This window comes from Oncorhynchus tshawytscha, linkage group LG09, assembly GCF_018296145.1.
Source record: "Oncorhynchus tshawytscha isolate Ot180627B linkage group LG09, Otsh_v2.0, whole genome shotgun sequence".
NCBI classification, from domain to species: Eukaryota; Metazoa; Chordata; class Actinopteri; order Salmoniformes; family Salmonidae; genus Oncorhynchus; species Oncorhynchus tshawytscha.
This window is the reverse complement of record NC_056437.1, coordinates 28,652,487-28,665,688: the sequence shown is the minus strand read 5'-3', so window position 1 is coordinate 28,665,688 and position 13,202 is coordinate 28,652,487. Positions and strand designations below refer to the sequence as shown.

The following is a 13,202-nucleotide window of genomic DNA, read 5'->3' as shown; positions in this document are numbered from 1 at the left end:
AAAGTGACTATGCATAGATAATAACAGAGAGTAGCAGCAGCGTGGGAGGGGGGCAATGCAAGTAGTCTGGGTAGCCATTTGATTAGATGTTCAGGAGTCTTATGGCTTGAGGTTAGTAGCTGTTAAAAAGCCTCTTGGTCCTAGACTTGGAGCTATGGTACAGCTTGCTGTCCGGTAGCAGAGAGAACAGTCTAGGACTATGATCACAGACATTTCGCCAAGAGAACCAACCAAGAGTATCTGTTGCTGGGTGGTATGTGGGTTCATTCCTCTATGGTCACATTCACTTCCCAGTTTCATGCAGGTTGTCTTTTCTGTTTACACTAAAACACAGCCTCACCTTTAAATACCAGTGGAAGGGGACTGCACTCTTGCTTTAGTCTCACTCCCGTTTAATACAGGTCAGTGGGGTGTGATTCTATACTTCTACTGACTGGTTATCTCCTTGTGTCTCAGTCTGACCCAGCAGGACCATGGCTGAGCCGAACTTCCCCCTGCCTCCAGATGGCTACACCTGTCTTCTGTGTGCCGATGTGCTGCGAGACCCTGTTACCATCTCCTGTGGAGACACCTACTGCCTGGAGTGCATCAAGGTCTACTGGGACCAGTATGACCACCTGGGAGTGTACAACTGTCCCCAATGCCGGGCCACCTTCACTCCTCGCCCCGTCCTTAGGCGCAACGTGCCCAATGTGACCCAGGTGCGCCGGCAGCTGCCCGAGCTACAGCCCTTCCCTTACCTCCAGAGGGATTCGCTGTGTGACTTCTGTGTGGGACGCCGCAGTAAGGCTGTCAAGTCCTGCCTGATGTGCCTGGCCTACTACTGCGAGACACACATCAAGCCCCACTACGAGTCTGCCACCTTCAAGAGGCACAAGCTGGTGGATGAGACGGGTCACCTGGACAGGAAGATCTGTCCGCAGCACGAGAAGGGCCTGGAGCTGTTCTGTCGCTCTGACCAGATGTGTATCTGTGTGCTATGTACCGTCAGGGAGCACCGCAGCCACAACATCATCTCTGCTGAGGAGGAGCGCGCTGAGAAACAGGCACGACTGCTCTTACACACTGGAACAACCTACCCTCACTAATCGCTCTAACAGTACATGACAACTGCAATGATACAGCTTAACTCATTTAAAACTTCTAAAGACAACGGGGTATTATGGCCCCTCAGTTTACTAACCACCTCTTCCTCTCCTTTAACAGAAAAACCTGTTGGTGACCCAGTCTGAGGTCCAGCACATCATTCAGGAGCGGATGAAGGAACTGCAGGAGTTGAGACACAATGTTGACGTTCTCAAGGTTAGGTCCATTTCCATTTCCTAGGTCAATTTCTGGTACTTTTTTATGAGACTACATCCCTTCAATTTAGCACCATAGTATCATTCATTATACATTTTTTGGACCATATATTGCCATAGATGCACTAAATCAATCATTACAATTGTGTTTGCAATGTTTTGATTTTAATTATATAATAACACAATGATAATTGTGTAATTTGCAGTATCTCCCTCCCCTAACCTCAGAGCAATGCCCAGCGGGCGATGTCAGACAGTGATAAGATATTCAGTGAGATGCTACAGGCGGTGGAGCGCTGGCATGTTGAAGTGAGCCAGCTGATAAAGGCCAACATGCAGGCAGCCATGTCACAGGCCGAGGGATATGTGGAGCGGCTGGAGCAGGAGATTCTGGAGCTGCAGCGCAGAGACGTCGAGCTGCGCCAGATCCTCGACACAGAGGACAACATCCACTTCCTACAGGTACTGGACTGGAGGGGAAGGAGAGGCATTGGGCTGAGACAAGAACCAGGATCCGTACTGATAATAGACTGGTAGAAATATGAATCCAGCATTTGCATTACGATACTGATACATTTATTTTGTGCTGTGTAGAACTTCCCCACACTGTGTGTTCCTCCTGAGCCCATGGTTCCCAAAGTCCTAATCAACCCTCAGTTCTCCTTCGGAGAGGTCACTAAGACTGTCACCGGCATGAAGGAGCATCTAGATGACATCTGTAAGAAGGAGCTGAGCAAAATCTCCAAGTTAGGTTAGTCTATTAATGTGACTAAAATGCCTACAACATAGCTTTTGTACAGCAAGAGTTTAGTATTGCGATAACCAACTGTAATTTTACATTTACAGTAAGTGATATCCCTGTATACATACTTTCACCAAGAGGTGGCGACAAACGATTCAAAGGTACATATTTATAAAGTTTACATTGGTTTATTATCTGTGACAAAATATGTTTGTAATCCAAATATCTCTGGTGATTGAATCCATATTTTGTTCTAATACAGCTCCCACCAGGGCAGATTTTCAGGAACCCAAAACTAGAGCAGACTTCTTGAGATGTGAGTGATCTGTTCTTGTCTGTTCTTTATACCAACTCAAATCATATAATTTTCTGATAATGCCAATAAATATTAATTTTTTTCAGATTCTTGTCCGCTCACCTTTGACCCCAACACAGCCTACAAAGAGCTGGTTCTGTCTGAGGGGAACCACAAAGTGATGCGGAAGAAGACAGTCAAGTTTTACCCGGATCACCCCGAACGCTTCGATGGCTTCTCCCAGGTTCTATGCAAGGAGTGCCTGGGTGGGTTCAGGTACTACTGGGAAGCAGAGTGGAGCGGGGAGTTCTCCATCGGAGTGGCCTATAAGAGCATCAGCCGCAAGGGTAAGAACTCTTACAGTCTGCTGGGCTACAACGACAAGTCCTGGAGCCTGCTCTGCTCTGACTCGGGCTACTCCGCATGGCACAACAAGATGGACAAAGACCTGCCAGAGGCCCCGCGGGCCACACGGATTGGAGTGTACCTGGACTACGCTGCCAACACGGTTGCCTTCTACTCTGTGTCCGAGGCCATGGAGCTGATCCACAAATTCAAGGCCCAGTTCTCTGAGCCTCTGTATGCAGGCTTTGGAGTGGGCTCCTCTGTGTCCCTCTGCCAACTAAAGGAGAACCTCCAACCTTACTGAGCACGGTGACAACAGACTGAGGGGAATCTACTCAATGTAAATAGGACTATGTAAATTACACAATGCTAATGTTGCACACAATCATTATGAATCATTTAAATTCAATAGACTTCAATAAAAATATAAAACTGCATGAGTGAAGTTAGTAATGATTCATAATGAGAATATGCCTTTGACTTCAGTACTGTGACATGTGATTTTTGTAAAAATGTTTACCTATGTTGGAAATGTGTCAAAGAAATTATCTTGACCAATCTGAGAAAAAATAAATATTTGTGATGAATTACCCATCTCTCCAGACAATTTTATAACATGACATGTTCATTGCAAGACAATATCTGTCAAAGGTTCTCTTTCAAAACTGTGCAAGTTAAGAAATATGCATATCCTCCAGCTATAGTATCTGCTATATACACTACTGTTCAAAAGTTTGGGGTCCCTTAAAAATGTCCTTGTTTTTAAAAGAAAAGCAATTTTTTTGTTGATTAAAATAACATCAAACGGATCAGAAATACAGTGTAGACATTGTTAATGTTGTAAATTACTATTGTAGCTGGAAATGGCTGATTTTTAATGGCATATCTACATAGGCGTACAGAGGCCCATTATCAGCAACCATCACTCCTGTGTTCCAATGGCATGTTGTTATAGCTAATCCAAGTTTATCATTTTAAAAGGCTAATTGATCATTAGAAAACCCTTTTGCAATTATGTTTGCACAGCTAAAAACTGTTATGCAGATTAAAGAAATAATAAAACTGGCATTCTTTAGACTAGTTGAGTATCTGGAGCATCAGCATTTTGGGTTCGATTACAGGATAAAAATGGCCAGAAACAAAGTACTTTCTACTGAAACTCATCAGTCTATTCTTGTTCTGAGAAATGAAGGCTATTCCCATGCGAGAAATTGCCAAGAAACTGAAGATCTCGTACAACGCTGTGTAAACTCCCTTCACAGAACAGCGCAAACTGCATCTAACCAGAACAGAAAGAGTGGGAGGCCCCGGTGCACAACTGAGCAAGAGGACAAGTACATCAATGTCTAGTTTGAGAAACAGACACCTCACAAGTCCTCAACTGGCAGCTTCATTAAACAGTACCCCTCAAAACACCAGTCTCAACGTCAACAATGAAGAGGCGATTCCGAGATGCTGGCCTTCTAGGCAGAGTTGTAAAGAAAAATCCATACCTCAGACTGACCAATAAAAAGAAAAGATTAAGATGGGCAAAAGAACACAGACACTGGACAGACGAATCCAAGTTGGAGGTATTCGGATCACAAATAAGAACATACGTGAGAGACAGAATAAATGAAAATACCCTGGAGGAGTGCTTGACTTCATCTGTCAAGCATGGTGGAGGCAATGTGATGATCTGTGGGTGCTTTGGTGGCGGTAAAGTGGGAGATTTGTACAGGGTAAAAGGATTCTTGAAGAAGGAAGGCTATCACTCCATTTTGCAACACCGTACCCTATGGACGGTGCTTAATTGGAGCCAATTTCTTCCTACAACAGGACAATGACCTAAAGCACAGCACCAAATTAAAGCCCAGCGCAATAACTTTTTAGGGAAGAAACAGTCAGCTGGTATTCTGTCTATAATTCAGTGGCCAGCACAGTCACCAGATCTCAACACTATTGAGCTGTTGTGGGAGCAGCTTGACCATATGGTACGTAAGAAGTGCCCATCAAGCCAATCCAATTTGTGGGAGGTGCTTCAGGAAGCATGGGGTGAAATCTCTTCAGATTACCTAAGAAATTGAACTAGAATGCCAACGGTCTACAAGCCTGTAATTGCTGCAAATGAAGGATTCTTTGACGAAGGCAAAGTTTGAAGGACACAATTATTATTTCAATTAAAAATAATTATTTATAAACTTGTCAACATCTGGACTATATTTCCTATTAATTTTGCAACTCATTTCAGGTATGTTTTTATGGAAAACAAGGAAATGTCTAAGAGACCCCAAACTATTGAACGATAGTATATATATATACACACACACACACAGTTGAAGTCGTAGGTTTACATACACCTTAGCCAAATACAATTAAACTCAGTTTTACACAATTCCTGACATTTAATCCTAGTAAAAATTCAGTTATAGGTCTGTTAGGATCACCACCTTATTTTAAGAATGTGAAATGTCAGAATAATAGTAGAGAGAATTATTTCTTTCAGCTTTTATTTCTTTCATCACATTCCAAGTGGGTCAGAAGTTTACATACACTCAATTAGTATTTGGAAGCATTGCCTTTAAATTGTTTAACTTGGGTCAAACATTTTGGGTAGCCTTCCACAAGCTTCCCACAATGAGTTGGGTGAATTTTGGCCCATTCCTCCTGACAGAGCTGGTGTAACTGAGTCAGGTTTGTAGGCCTCCTTGCTCACATACGCTTTTTCAGTTCTGCCCACTAATTTTCTATGGGATTGAGGTCAGGGCTTGTGATGGCCACTCCAATACCTTGACTTTGTTGTCCTTAAGCCATTTTGCCACAACTTTGGAAGTATGCTTGGGGTCATTGTCCATTTGGAAGACCAATTTGCAACCAAGCTTTAACTTTAACTGATGTCTTGAGATGTTGCTTTAATATATCCACATAATGTTCCTTCCTCATGATGCCATTTATTTTGTGAAATGCACCAGTCCCTCCTGCAGCAAAGCACCCCCACAACATGACACTGCCACCCCCGTGCTTCACTGTTGGGATGGTGCTCTTCGGCTTGCAAGCCTCCCCCTTTTTCCTCCAAACATAACGATGGTCATTATGGCCAAACAGTTCTATTTTGTTTCATCAGACCAGAGGACATGTCTCTAAAAAGTACGATCTTTGTCCCCATCTGCAGTTGCAAACCGTAGTATGGCTTTTTTTATGGCGGTTTTGGAGCAGTGGCTTCTTCCTTGCTGAGCGTCCTTTCATGTTATGTCGATATAGGTCTCGTTTTACTTTGGATATAGATACTTTTGTACCTGATTCCTCTCCACAAGGTCCTTTGCTGTTGTTCTGGGATTGAGTTGCACTTTTCGCACCGAAGTACGTTCATCTCTAGGAGACAAAACTTGTCTCCTTCCTGAGCGGTATGACGGCTGTGCGGTCCCATGGTGTTCATACCTGCGTAATATTTTTTGTACAGATGAACGTGGTACCTTCAGGCGTTTGGAAGTTGCACCGAAGGATGAACCAGACTTGTGGAGATCTACATGTTTTTTTCTGAGGTCTTGGCGGATTTCTTTTGATTTTCCCATGATGTCAAGCAAAGAGACACTAAGTTTGAAGGTAGGCCTTGAAATACAGCCACAGGTACACCTCTAATTGACTCAAATGATGTCAATTAGCCTATCAGAAGCTTCTAAAGCCATGACATAATTTTCTGGAATTTTCCAAGCTGTTTAAAGGCACGGTCAACTTAGTGTATGTAAACTTCTGACCCACTGGAATTGTGATACAGTGAATTAGAAGTGAAATAATCTGTCTGTAAACAATTGTTGGAAAAATTACTTGTGTCATGCACAAAGTAGATGTCCTAACCAACTTTCCACAAATTTCTTGTTAACAAACTATAGTTTTGGCGTGGTTGAAAAACGAGTTAACGACTCCAACCTAAGTGTATGCATAAAACAAAAAATACATAAAGCAGTACAGTACATTGTTACACAATGTTCTGATCTCTGCTCTTCTGAAGAATTAAATGAAATACAAAAAAATGATTCTGCATAACAAATAATTATTCAAGAGTAACTATCACAATATCCAAATGCATGAAACACCTCTAACTTGGACCATGGCAGGGCATTCTACAAAAACAAAAAGGGAGCAATGAAGCACAAGTAATTTGAGCTTGTTTACATGGAAACATGGGAGAGATGTTCCACCAACCAAAATCCAAAGCAGTGTCCTCTGTTTATGGAACACGCCAACAGAAAACACTGTTAGCGTTCTCACACAAATCTGCCTATTTAGGACATTTACAGAGAAAGCCATCTGACCAGTCCTACTTCAAGTCCTTGTTGTGTGCTGATTACTACGAGGCCTCCTCTCAGCCAGGTGAAGTGCTGCGTGAGCAGCTAGCTGCTAGATAGAGTATCAGGGTGAGTGAGAGAGCTGACGTGCCCCTGGCCCTGTCCCTGGCCTGCTGTGGGACACCTGGTGCCTCTTCATGGTGTCTTTGAGTTTAAAGGTCTGTCCACAGTCAGTACATTGAAAGGGTCTCTCCCAGGAGTGGATACGTGTGTGTTTGTTCAGAGTGCGGCGGTGGCAGAAGGCCTTGCCACACACCCCACAGACGAAGGGCCTCGCCCCCGTGTGAATGTTCCTGTGCTCCTCCAGGCTCCTTTGCTGGGTGAAGCAGCAGCCACAGTCTGGGCACTGGTGGGAGGGTGAGGGGGAGGGCGGGCGAGTATGGAAGGAGGGTGAGGGAACCCTCGGGAGGGTCCCCCAGGTCAGCTGTCCATCTTCAGAGATAAGCCCTGTGTACCTGGCAGTAAGCTCCGTCTCATCACTAGAATGATTGTTACTCTGCAGTCTGTCTGTCACTGGGCTGTCCTGAACTTGTGGATGATAGACATCAGGAGCAAGGGATGGAGACGACTGTGGGGAGGGGATCTGACTGGACACTCTGTGTGTTGGATGAGTGTATAAGGTGGAGGACAGAGAGTTGTGTCTGGGAGGGGAGATGTAAGGTGTGTCCACTGACATGCTCTCATGTCCTGTTGTGCTCCCATACATTTGGATAGGCTCTGGAGGAGCACTCTCCTGATGCCAGTCCTCCACTTCCTGCTTACACACAAAGATGGACCCTTCCTCTGGGACCATCTTATGCTCATCCTTTTCCTCCTGGTAGCTGGCAACTCCCATGTCTGGAATCTCTAGACTGAAATGGGCAGACTTAACAGTCTCCAGCTGGTTGAGAAATGACTTGGTCAAAGCATCTGGGTGATCACTGGTGCTCTGCATCTTGACACTCCTGTAAATTAAAACGAGATTAATCATAGTGAATCGTTCTTAGGATCTGCATGTGACTGAACAATTAAACTAAAGACACTGAGGATGATAGAATAACTGCAGATATGATTAGTTCAATAGCTGCCACACATTTACCTACCCTTGTTCTTGTGTCTCTGTTGAGCCCTGTGCTGTGTTTGTCTGTGTACGGTCAGGGGAAGGCGAGGAGACGGTGAAGGCACCAGACCCAAGTCGCTGCTCAGCCATGCTGATCGCTTCCTCCATATCCCTGGGCTGCTGCTTCTGCACCCAGGCACCAGCCTCCTTTGGTAAGAGGGACAGAAACTGCTCCATGGCAACACACTGCTCTACCTGTGCAGCAGTTCTTAGGTCAGGCCTAAGCCAGTGCTTAGCAGCTGAGTCAAGCCTCTGCCCAAGCTCTCTGGCTCCCTTCTGGGGTTCGTACCGCAGAGACAAGAAGTCCTGCCTGCTCTGGTCCTCCACAGTCCACATCTGTCCCAGTACCTTGGTCTGGAATGCATTAGACAACCCCTGGGGTCTGATCAGTTGATTCTTCTTCTGTGTCTCCTCTTGCAGCAGACCATCAAGCCTAGCACCCCAGTCCTCTGGGTCTTTATCTCTCCCTGGTGTCAACCGATGCCTTCTCTGTTCCTCTACATCCTGGGGTAAAGGCCGGTCAAGGGTTCTGGTCAAACCATCCTTGACAAGCTGGCTGAGGACCTTGGCCTGGATCTCCCCCTGTCTGGTCAGCGCTTTCAGCTGTTGTTTATGTACATCCAGCAGGGACACCAGGAACTCAACCACATCCATAATGATTGCAGGAGCCAATGGCGAGGGCAGTAAAAAAAATACTTTTCACTAGCTGGCAGGGTCAGAATGGCCAGCTCGATCACAAAGGCATCTAATACCACCGAAAAATAATTGTTAACTAATTATTTGAGTCAAATTCCCAGTACCATCACTGAAACTTAGCTAGTAGCTAGCTAACGTTAGCAAGGTGGACAAACGTTCCAGGACTCAGTTGTTAGCTGGGTGGGTGATTTAAAATAAAAAACGCTATCAAAATGAACATATTATCTCAAAATTGATTATCAAATAATGGAAAATAACGAATAAATTACTAGTTACCTGTGATGATTAATTACTTGCCGTGGACGTTTCAATTAGCTAACGTTAGCTAGCTACATATAATGTTTGGACAATAGACGACGGGAATTCTTATCATGTTACACACAGCAGACTCAGACGTTGTCACGATCAAATGGTACCCCTGGAAACAACAATAAAAACTGTGTACGTAGCTAGCTAGCTAACCTGCAAGAAATACAATACTAGTAAAAGACAAAAAGACGCCCAGTCGCTCGGTAAGTAACGTTACTTTTCTACCTGTGGTTTTGGTCAGCTTGATAATCACATTTTATGGTGGAATTTGTCTATTTTGCCTGGATTGTCAGCTAACGTGGCTAGCTAGCCCACCTAACTGACCAAACGTTAGCTAGCCAGCTAGCCCTCATCCAGGGAGAAAATGAGGCACACATCTGAATGTGGTGCCAGACAGATTAACAAGCTAGCTAGACGCTATAACTTAGATCATAGCTACATGTACAGCCTTATAAACACATTAAACACTACCTCGTGGATCACGTGTTAGAAACGTCATTGAGAGTTGGGCGATCAACATATTTTATTTTCACAGGATTTATTATACACCCAAATTGCTATCGTCATTGCCCAGTGTTACTGTCATTACCATACTTGTATAATAATTTCATATTTCACAGGCCGTTGCTAGAGACTCCAAGAGTGGAACCATGGATGTGGTGCGGTTATTTACAAACCTACTAGCAGTGCACAGACAGCAGCTACAGGCTCTGGCTGTACAGGGGGAGATCCAGACTGAGGCTCTGGCACAGTTACTGGAGAAGGAGGAGCTCAGGAGAATGGAGCCAGATGTGAAGCTGGAGGAGGTGAAGGATCCTGAGGCCTACCTGCTGCTTTTGGAGGAGGCAGACTCCAACTCCAGGCTTTCTAATGTGAAGTGGGGGCTCCTTGGTGGGGAGTGCCTCAGGTCAGGAGAGCCAAACTACGCAACACTGAAGGCTAGCCTGCAGAGCCAAGTCAGGGCAGAAGAGAGCCGACGGCAGGAGGACTTCAGCTATCTGAGGTACGACCCTGAGAGAGGGCCCAGGGAGTTGGGGCAGGGACTGGAAAGTGCTGCCCAGCACTGGCTTCGGCCTGAGAGGAGAACGGCTGCGGAGGTGGTGAGGTGTGTGGCCCTGCAGAGGTTTGTGTCACTCCTGCCCACACACGTTGGAGACTGTGTGCTGAAACAGTGCCCCCAGGACATGGAGGAGGCTATCTACATGGCTGAGGAGTACCTGAACAACACACCTGGGGATAAGTGCAGTGAGATGGACAACCACACTGATGGAGAGGGATACCCTGCAGACCAACTGAGAGAGGAAGAAGCAGGGTAGGGCCAGATCATGTTTTGAGTGTTTCTTTCTTGCACATCCAAAGATATTAAGGAAGTGTTAAATATGTTGACTACAAATAGTGTGTTTATTGGAATGCATTTGTTGATATGCTGTCTATTTCCGTTTATTTTCAGACCTGCAGAACATCAAGTTAACAGTGAGAAGATGAAAGTCACAGGACCAGGGTTGTTTCTGAAGAGGATAGAATTTTCTAAAGTCTGTCAGTCCAGTACTTTCAATATAGATGCCAGACATCTGGAGGACATTTACAGTGAGGAGAGGAGACTTGATGGAGAAGATGATTTGGTTGAGGAAGACAATTTTTCTGAACATGAGGACTGGATTAAGGAGGAGATAAAATACAATAACCAGGCTGAGGTAGAGGATGAGATCAGGTCAGCCTCTGAGATGGGACAGTCTACTGATGTGGATAGAAATACTGAGAATGTTGAGAGAAGTCAGTTTAGAAACATAGCAAATCAGATGCCCGTCTTTGGAAGGGCCAAGAGAGGTGTATCTGCTCCTGTCATCTCCTCGTCCAGCCCTAACACCGCCGAGAAAGAGGGAGGAACACCCTGCTGCCTGAAGCGGAAAAACAAAGAAGATCCCTTCCATAGACCAAGCCACTGCTGTCATGACTGTGGTAAGAGCTACAAACGGGCTGCTTTTCTCAGCAAACACAGTTGCAGTGCCTTCCCTAAGTTCATCTGTCCTGACTGTGCCCAAGTCTTTGCCTCTCAGAAATGCCTGACCCACCACCGCAGGAGCCATAATAAGGCTCTAGGCTGCCCGGAGTGTGGAAAGCAGTTTAGGGACAAGTATAATCTGAAATGTCACATGAGGACCCACACAGGTGAGTCCCCTTATACCTGTACAGACTGCGGGGATGTCTTTGCTCAGCTGAAAGGGCTGCAGGAGCACAGGAACATCCACACAGAAGAAAGGCCATTCCGCTGCAATGTGTGTGGGGAGGGCTTCCACCACAGCCACACCCTAACAAAACATAAGCTTCTTCACTCCCAGGAGTCTTTCCTCTGTACTCGCTGTGGAAAGAGTTTTAAACTAAATGACGACTTGCTAAGGCATCTGAGGACGGTGCATGATGAAAGCATGTACCTCAATGGAGATCAGAGTTTTCATAAGAATGGAGACATTTCACCTAGGCCCTATTGGAATTGACTCTATTTAAAAAAGTCTCCACTTAAAATGTTCAACATACTTATTATTGGTGAGACTTGCGACGCAAATGTCCCAGTTTAAATCTTTGTCATAATAATTCTTATTAGTCGGGCTTGCGAAGCATTCTCTTACATTGTTTAAGCTAGAAACATCATTCAAACTTTAAAACGTGCAGAACAGTCAGGACCAGTGTGCTTGCATTCAACTTTTTGATATATTTTATTATTTTTAAACTATTACACTTTTTTGTCCTTTTTCACTTTCATGTGATTTCTTCAACATTCTAAATGTCCCATTGTGACATCAACTCCCAGACTTCCAGCATTTCATTTACTGTGAACAAAGAAACTTTTGACACAAACCTGATACCACTTTCTCAACCATTTTGACAAAAAGTTAGAGCATATGAAATCTTCCTCTACTTTGCTATTCAAATCTGAAATTGTAACAAAAATATCATACCGATCAAACAATACAGTTGTTTTACTAACTGCATCAATTACATTTCTATTAACTTTTTATAAATAACCTAAATTTGGACCACTTTCCCAATCAGTTAGACAAAAAGTTAGAGGGTATGAGATCTTTGTCTACTTCTTTGGTATTCAAATCTGGAATCAGAACAAATGATTTACTACTAATCAAAAGTTACAGCTGTCTGAGTTTAGTGTGATGAAAAGCAGCCAGCTAACAGCTCTCTGTTTCGTCATTGAGCAGCCCAAACAGCCATTGCAATGGAAACTTGCAAAAACTTAAAGGTTATGACATCTGGTCTACATCTCTGCTATTCACATTTGGAATCGGAACATAATTATCTTCAACCAATCAAAAGTTACAGTTGTTTGTCTGAGTTGAGTGGCGAAAAGTAGCTAGTTAACGCCAACTAACAGCTGTCTCAGCCCAAACAGAGCCATTGCTATGGATACCAATGCATTTCATTGGCTGAAAAAGGGCCATAGACTACAATGAAAAAAATATATCCTCTTCCACTGTTTAAGCTATCAACGTCAAATCAACGATGAGATGTTCAGTCTGACCATACTTAGATTGCTTGTCAAAATATTTTTTATACTATATACATTTTTTTTTACTGTAACCATTAAATGTGCATAAATTACATGGGTTTTAATGAGAACCATAGGAATACAGAGGTAGATATTCAAAATGGTTTCGCTTCTGGCCAATTAAGCTACAAGACCAACTTTAAAACAGTCAGGCTATCCTAACTTCAAATTCTTTGAAATGTCTAACTACATACATTTTTATTAATTTGCATAAAATAACTATTGAACCATTCAAGCTAGAGAGAACAACCAACTTTCGCATGTTCAGGCTATCCTAAATTTTAAATCTTTAACTATATACATTTGCATAAAATAACCCACCAACAGTAATTCTTGAACCGTTCAAGCTAGAGACATCTTTTGCTATGGATACTCACACACGCAGAGAAGCACATGGGGCAGCGCAGGGAGCATAGGACAGACAGACAATTCTGCTATGGATACTAGCAGAGAAAGTTATTGTATTTCTAATTTCGGGTTGAGCAATCGGGCCAGGGTAGGGCAGGGCCTGAACGTCGATGCCATGGGTAG

General features: G+C 44.0%; 3 protein-coding genes across 4 annotated transcripts; 2 read left to right on the top strand and 1 right to left on the bottom strand.

The window, feature by feature from the left end:
- Positions 1-362: 362 nt before the first annotated feature.
- On the top strand, positions 363-3,118 carry LOC112257701 (tripartite motif-containing protein 16). 2 transcript variants are annotated; one of them, XM_024431483.2, is made up of 7 exons: positions 363-1,046; positions 1,207-1,302; positions 1,530-1,763; positions 1,896-2,052; positions 2,148-2,204; positions 2,306-2,359; positions 2,446-3,118. In XM_024431483.2, the coding sequence occupies exons 1-7, from the start codon at positions 474-476 to the stop codon at positions 2,985-2,987; spliced, it is 1,713 nt and encodes a 570-aa protein (XP_024287251.1). In that variant the 5' UTR covers positions 363-473; the 3' UTR covers positions 2,988-3,118. The 2 variants fall into 2 exon arrangements, with proteins under 2 accessions (XP_024287251.1, XP_024287250.1); XM_024431482.2 differs by having other exon boundaries at positions 2,282-2,359.
- Positions 3,119-6,870: 3,752 nt separating this feature from the next.
- Positions 6,871-8,795, bottom strand: LOC112257704 (zinc finger and SCAN domain-containing protein 21). The gene is made up of 2 exons (XM_024431485.2): positions 8,091-8,795; positions 6,871-7,952 (listed from the first exon to the last, which is right to left on the bottom strand). Exons 1-2 carry the CDS (start codon positions 8,759-8,761, stop codon positions 7,073-7,075), a joined length of 1,551 nt encoding a protein of 516 aa, XP_024287253.1. The 5' UTR covers positions 8,762-8,795; the 3' UTR covers positions 6,871-7,072.
- A 412-nt stretch (positions 8,796-9,207) lies between these two features.
- LOC112257702 (zinc finger and SCAN domain-containing protein 21) lies at positions 9,208-12,557 on the top strand. The gene is made up of 3 exons (XM_024431484.2): positions 9,208-9,315; positions 9,733-10,424; positions 10,563-12,557. Exons 2-3 carry the CDS (start codon positions 9,763-9,765, stop codon positions 11,605-11,607), a joined length of 1,707 nt encoding a protein of 568 aa, XP_024287252.1. The 5' UTR covers positions 9,208-9,315; positions 9,733-9,762; the 3' UTR covers positions 11,608-12,557.
- Positions 12,558-13,202: the final 645 nt, after the last annotated feature.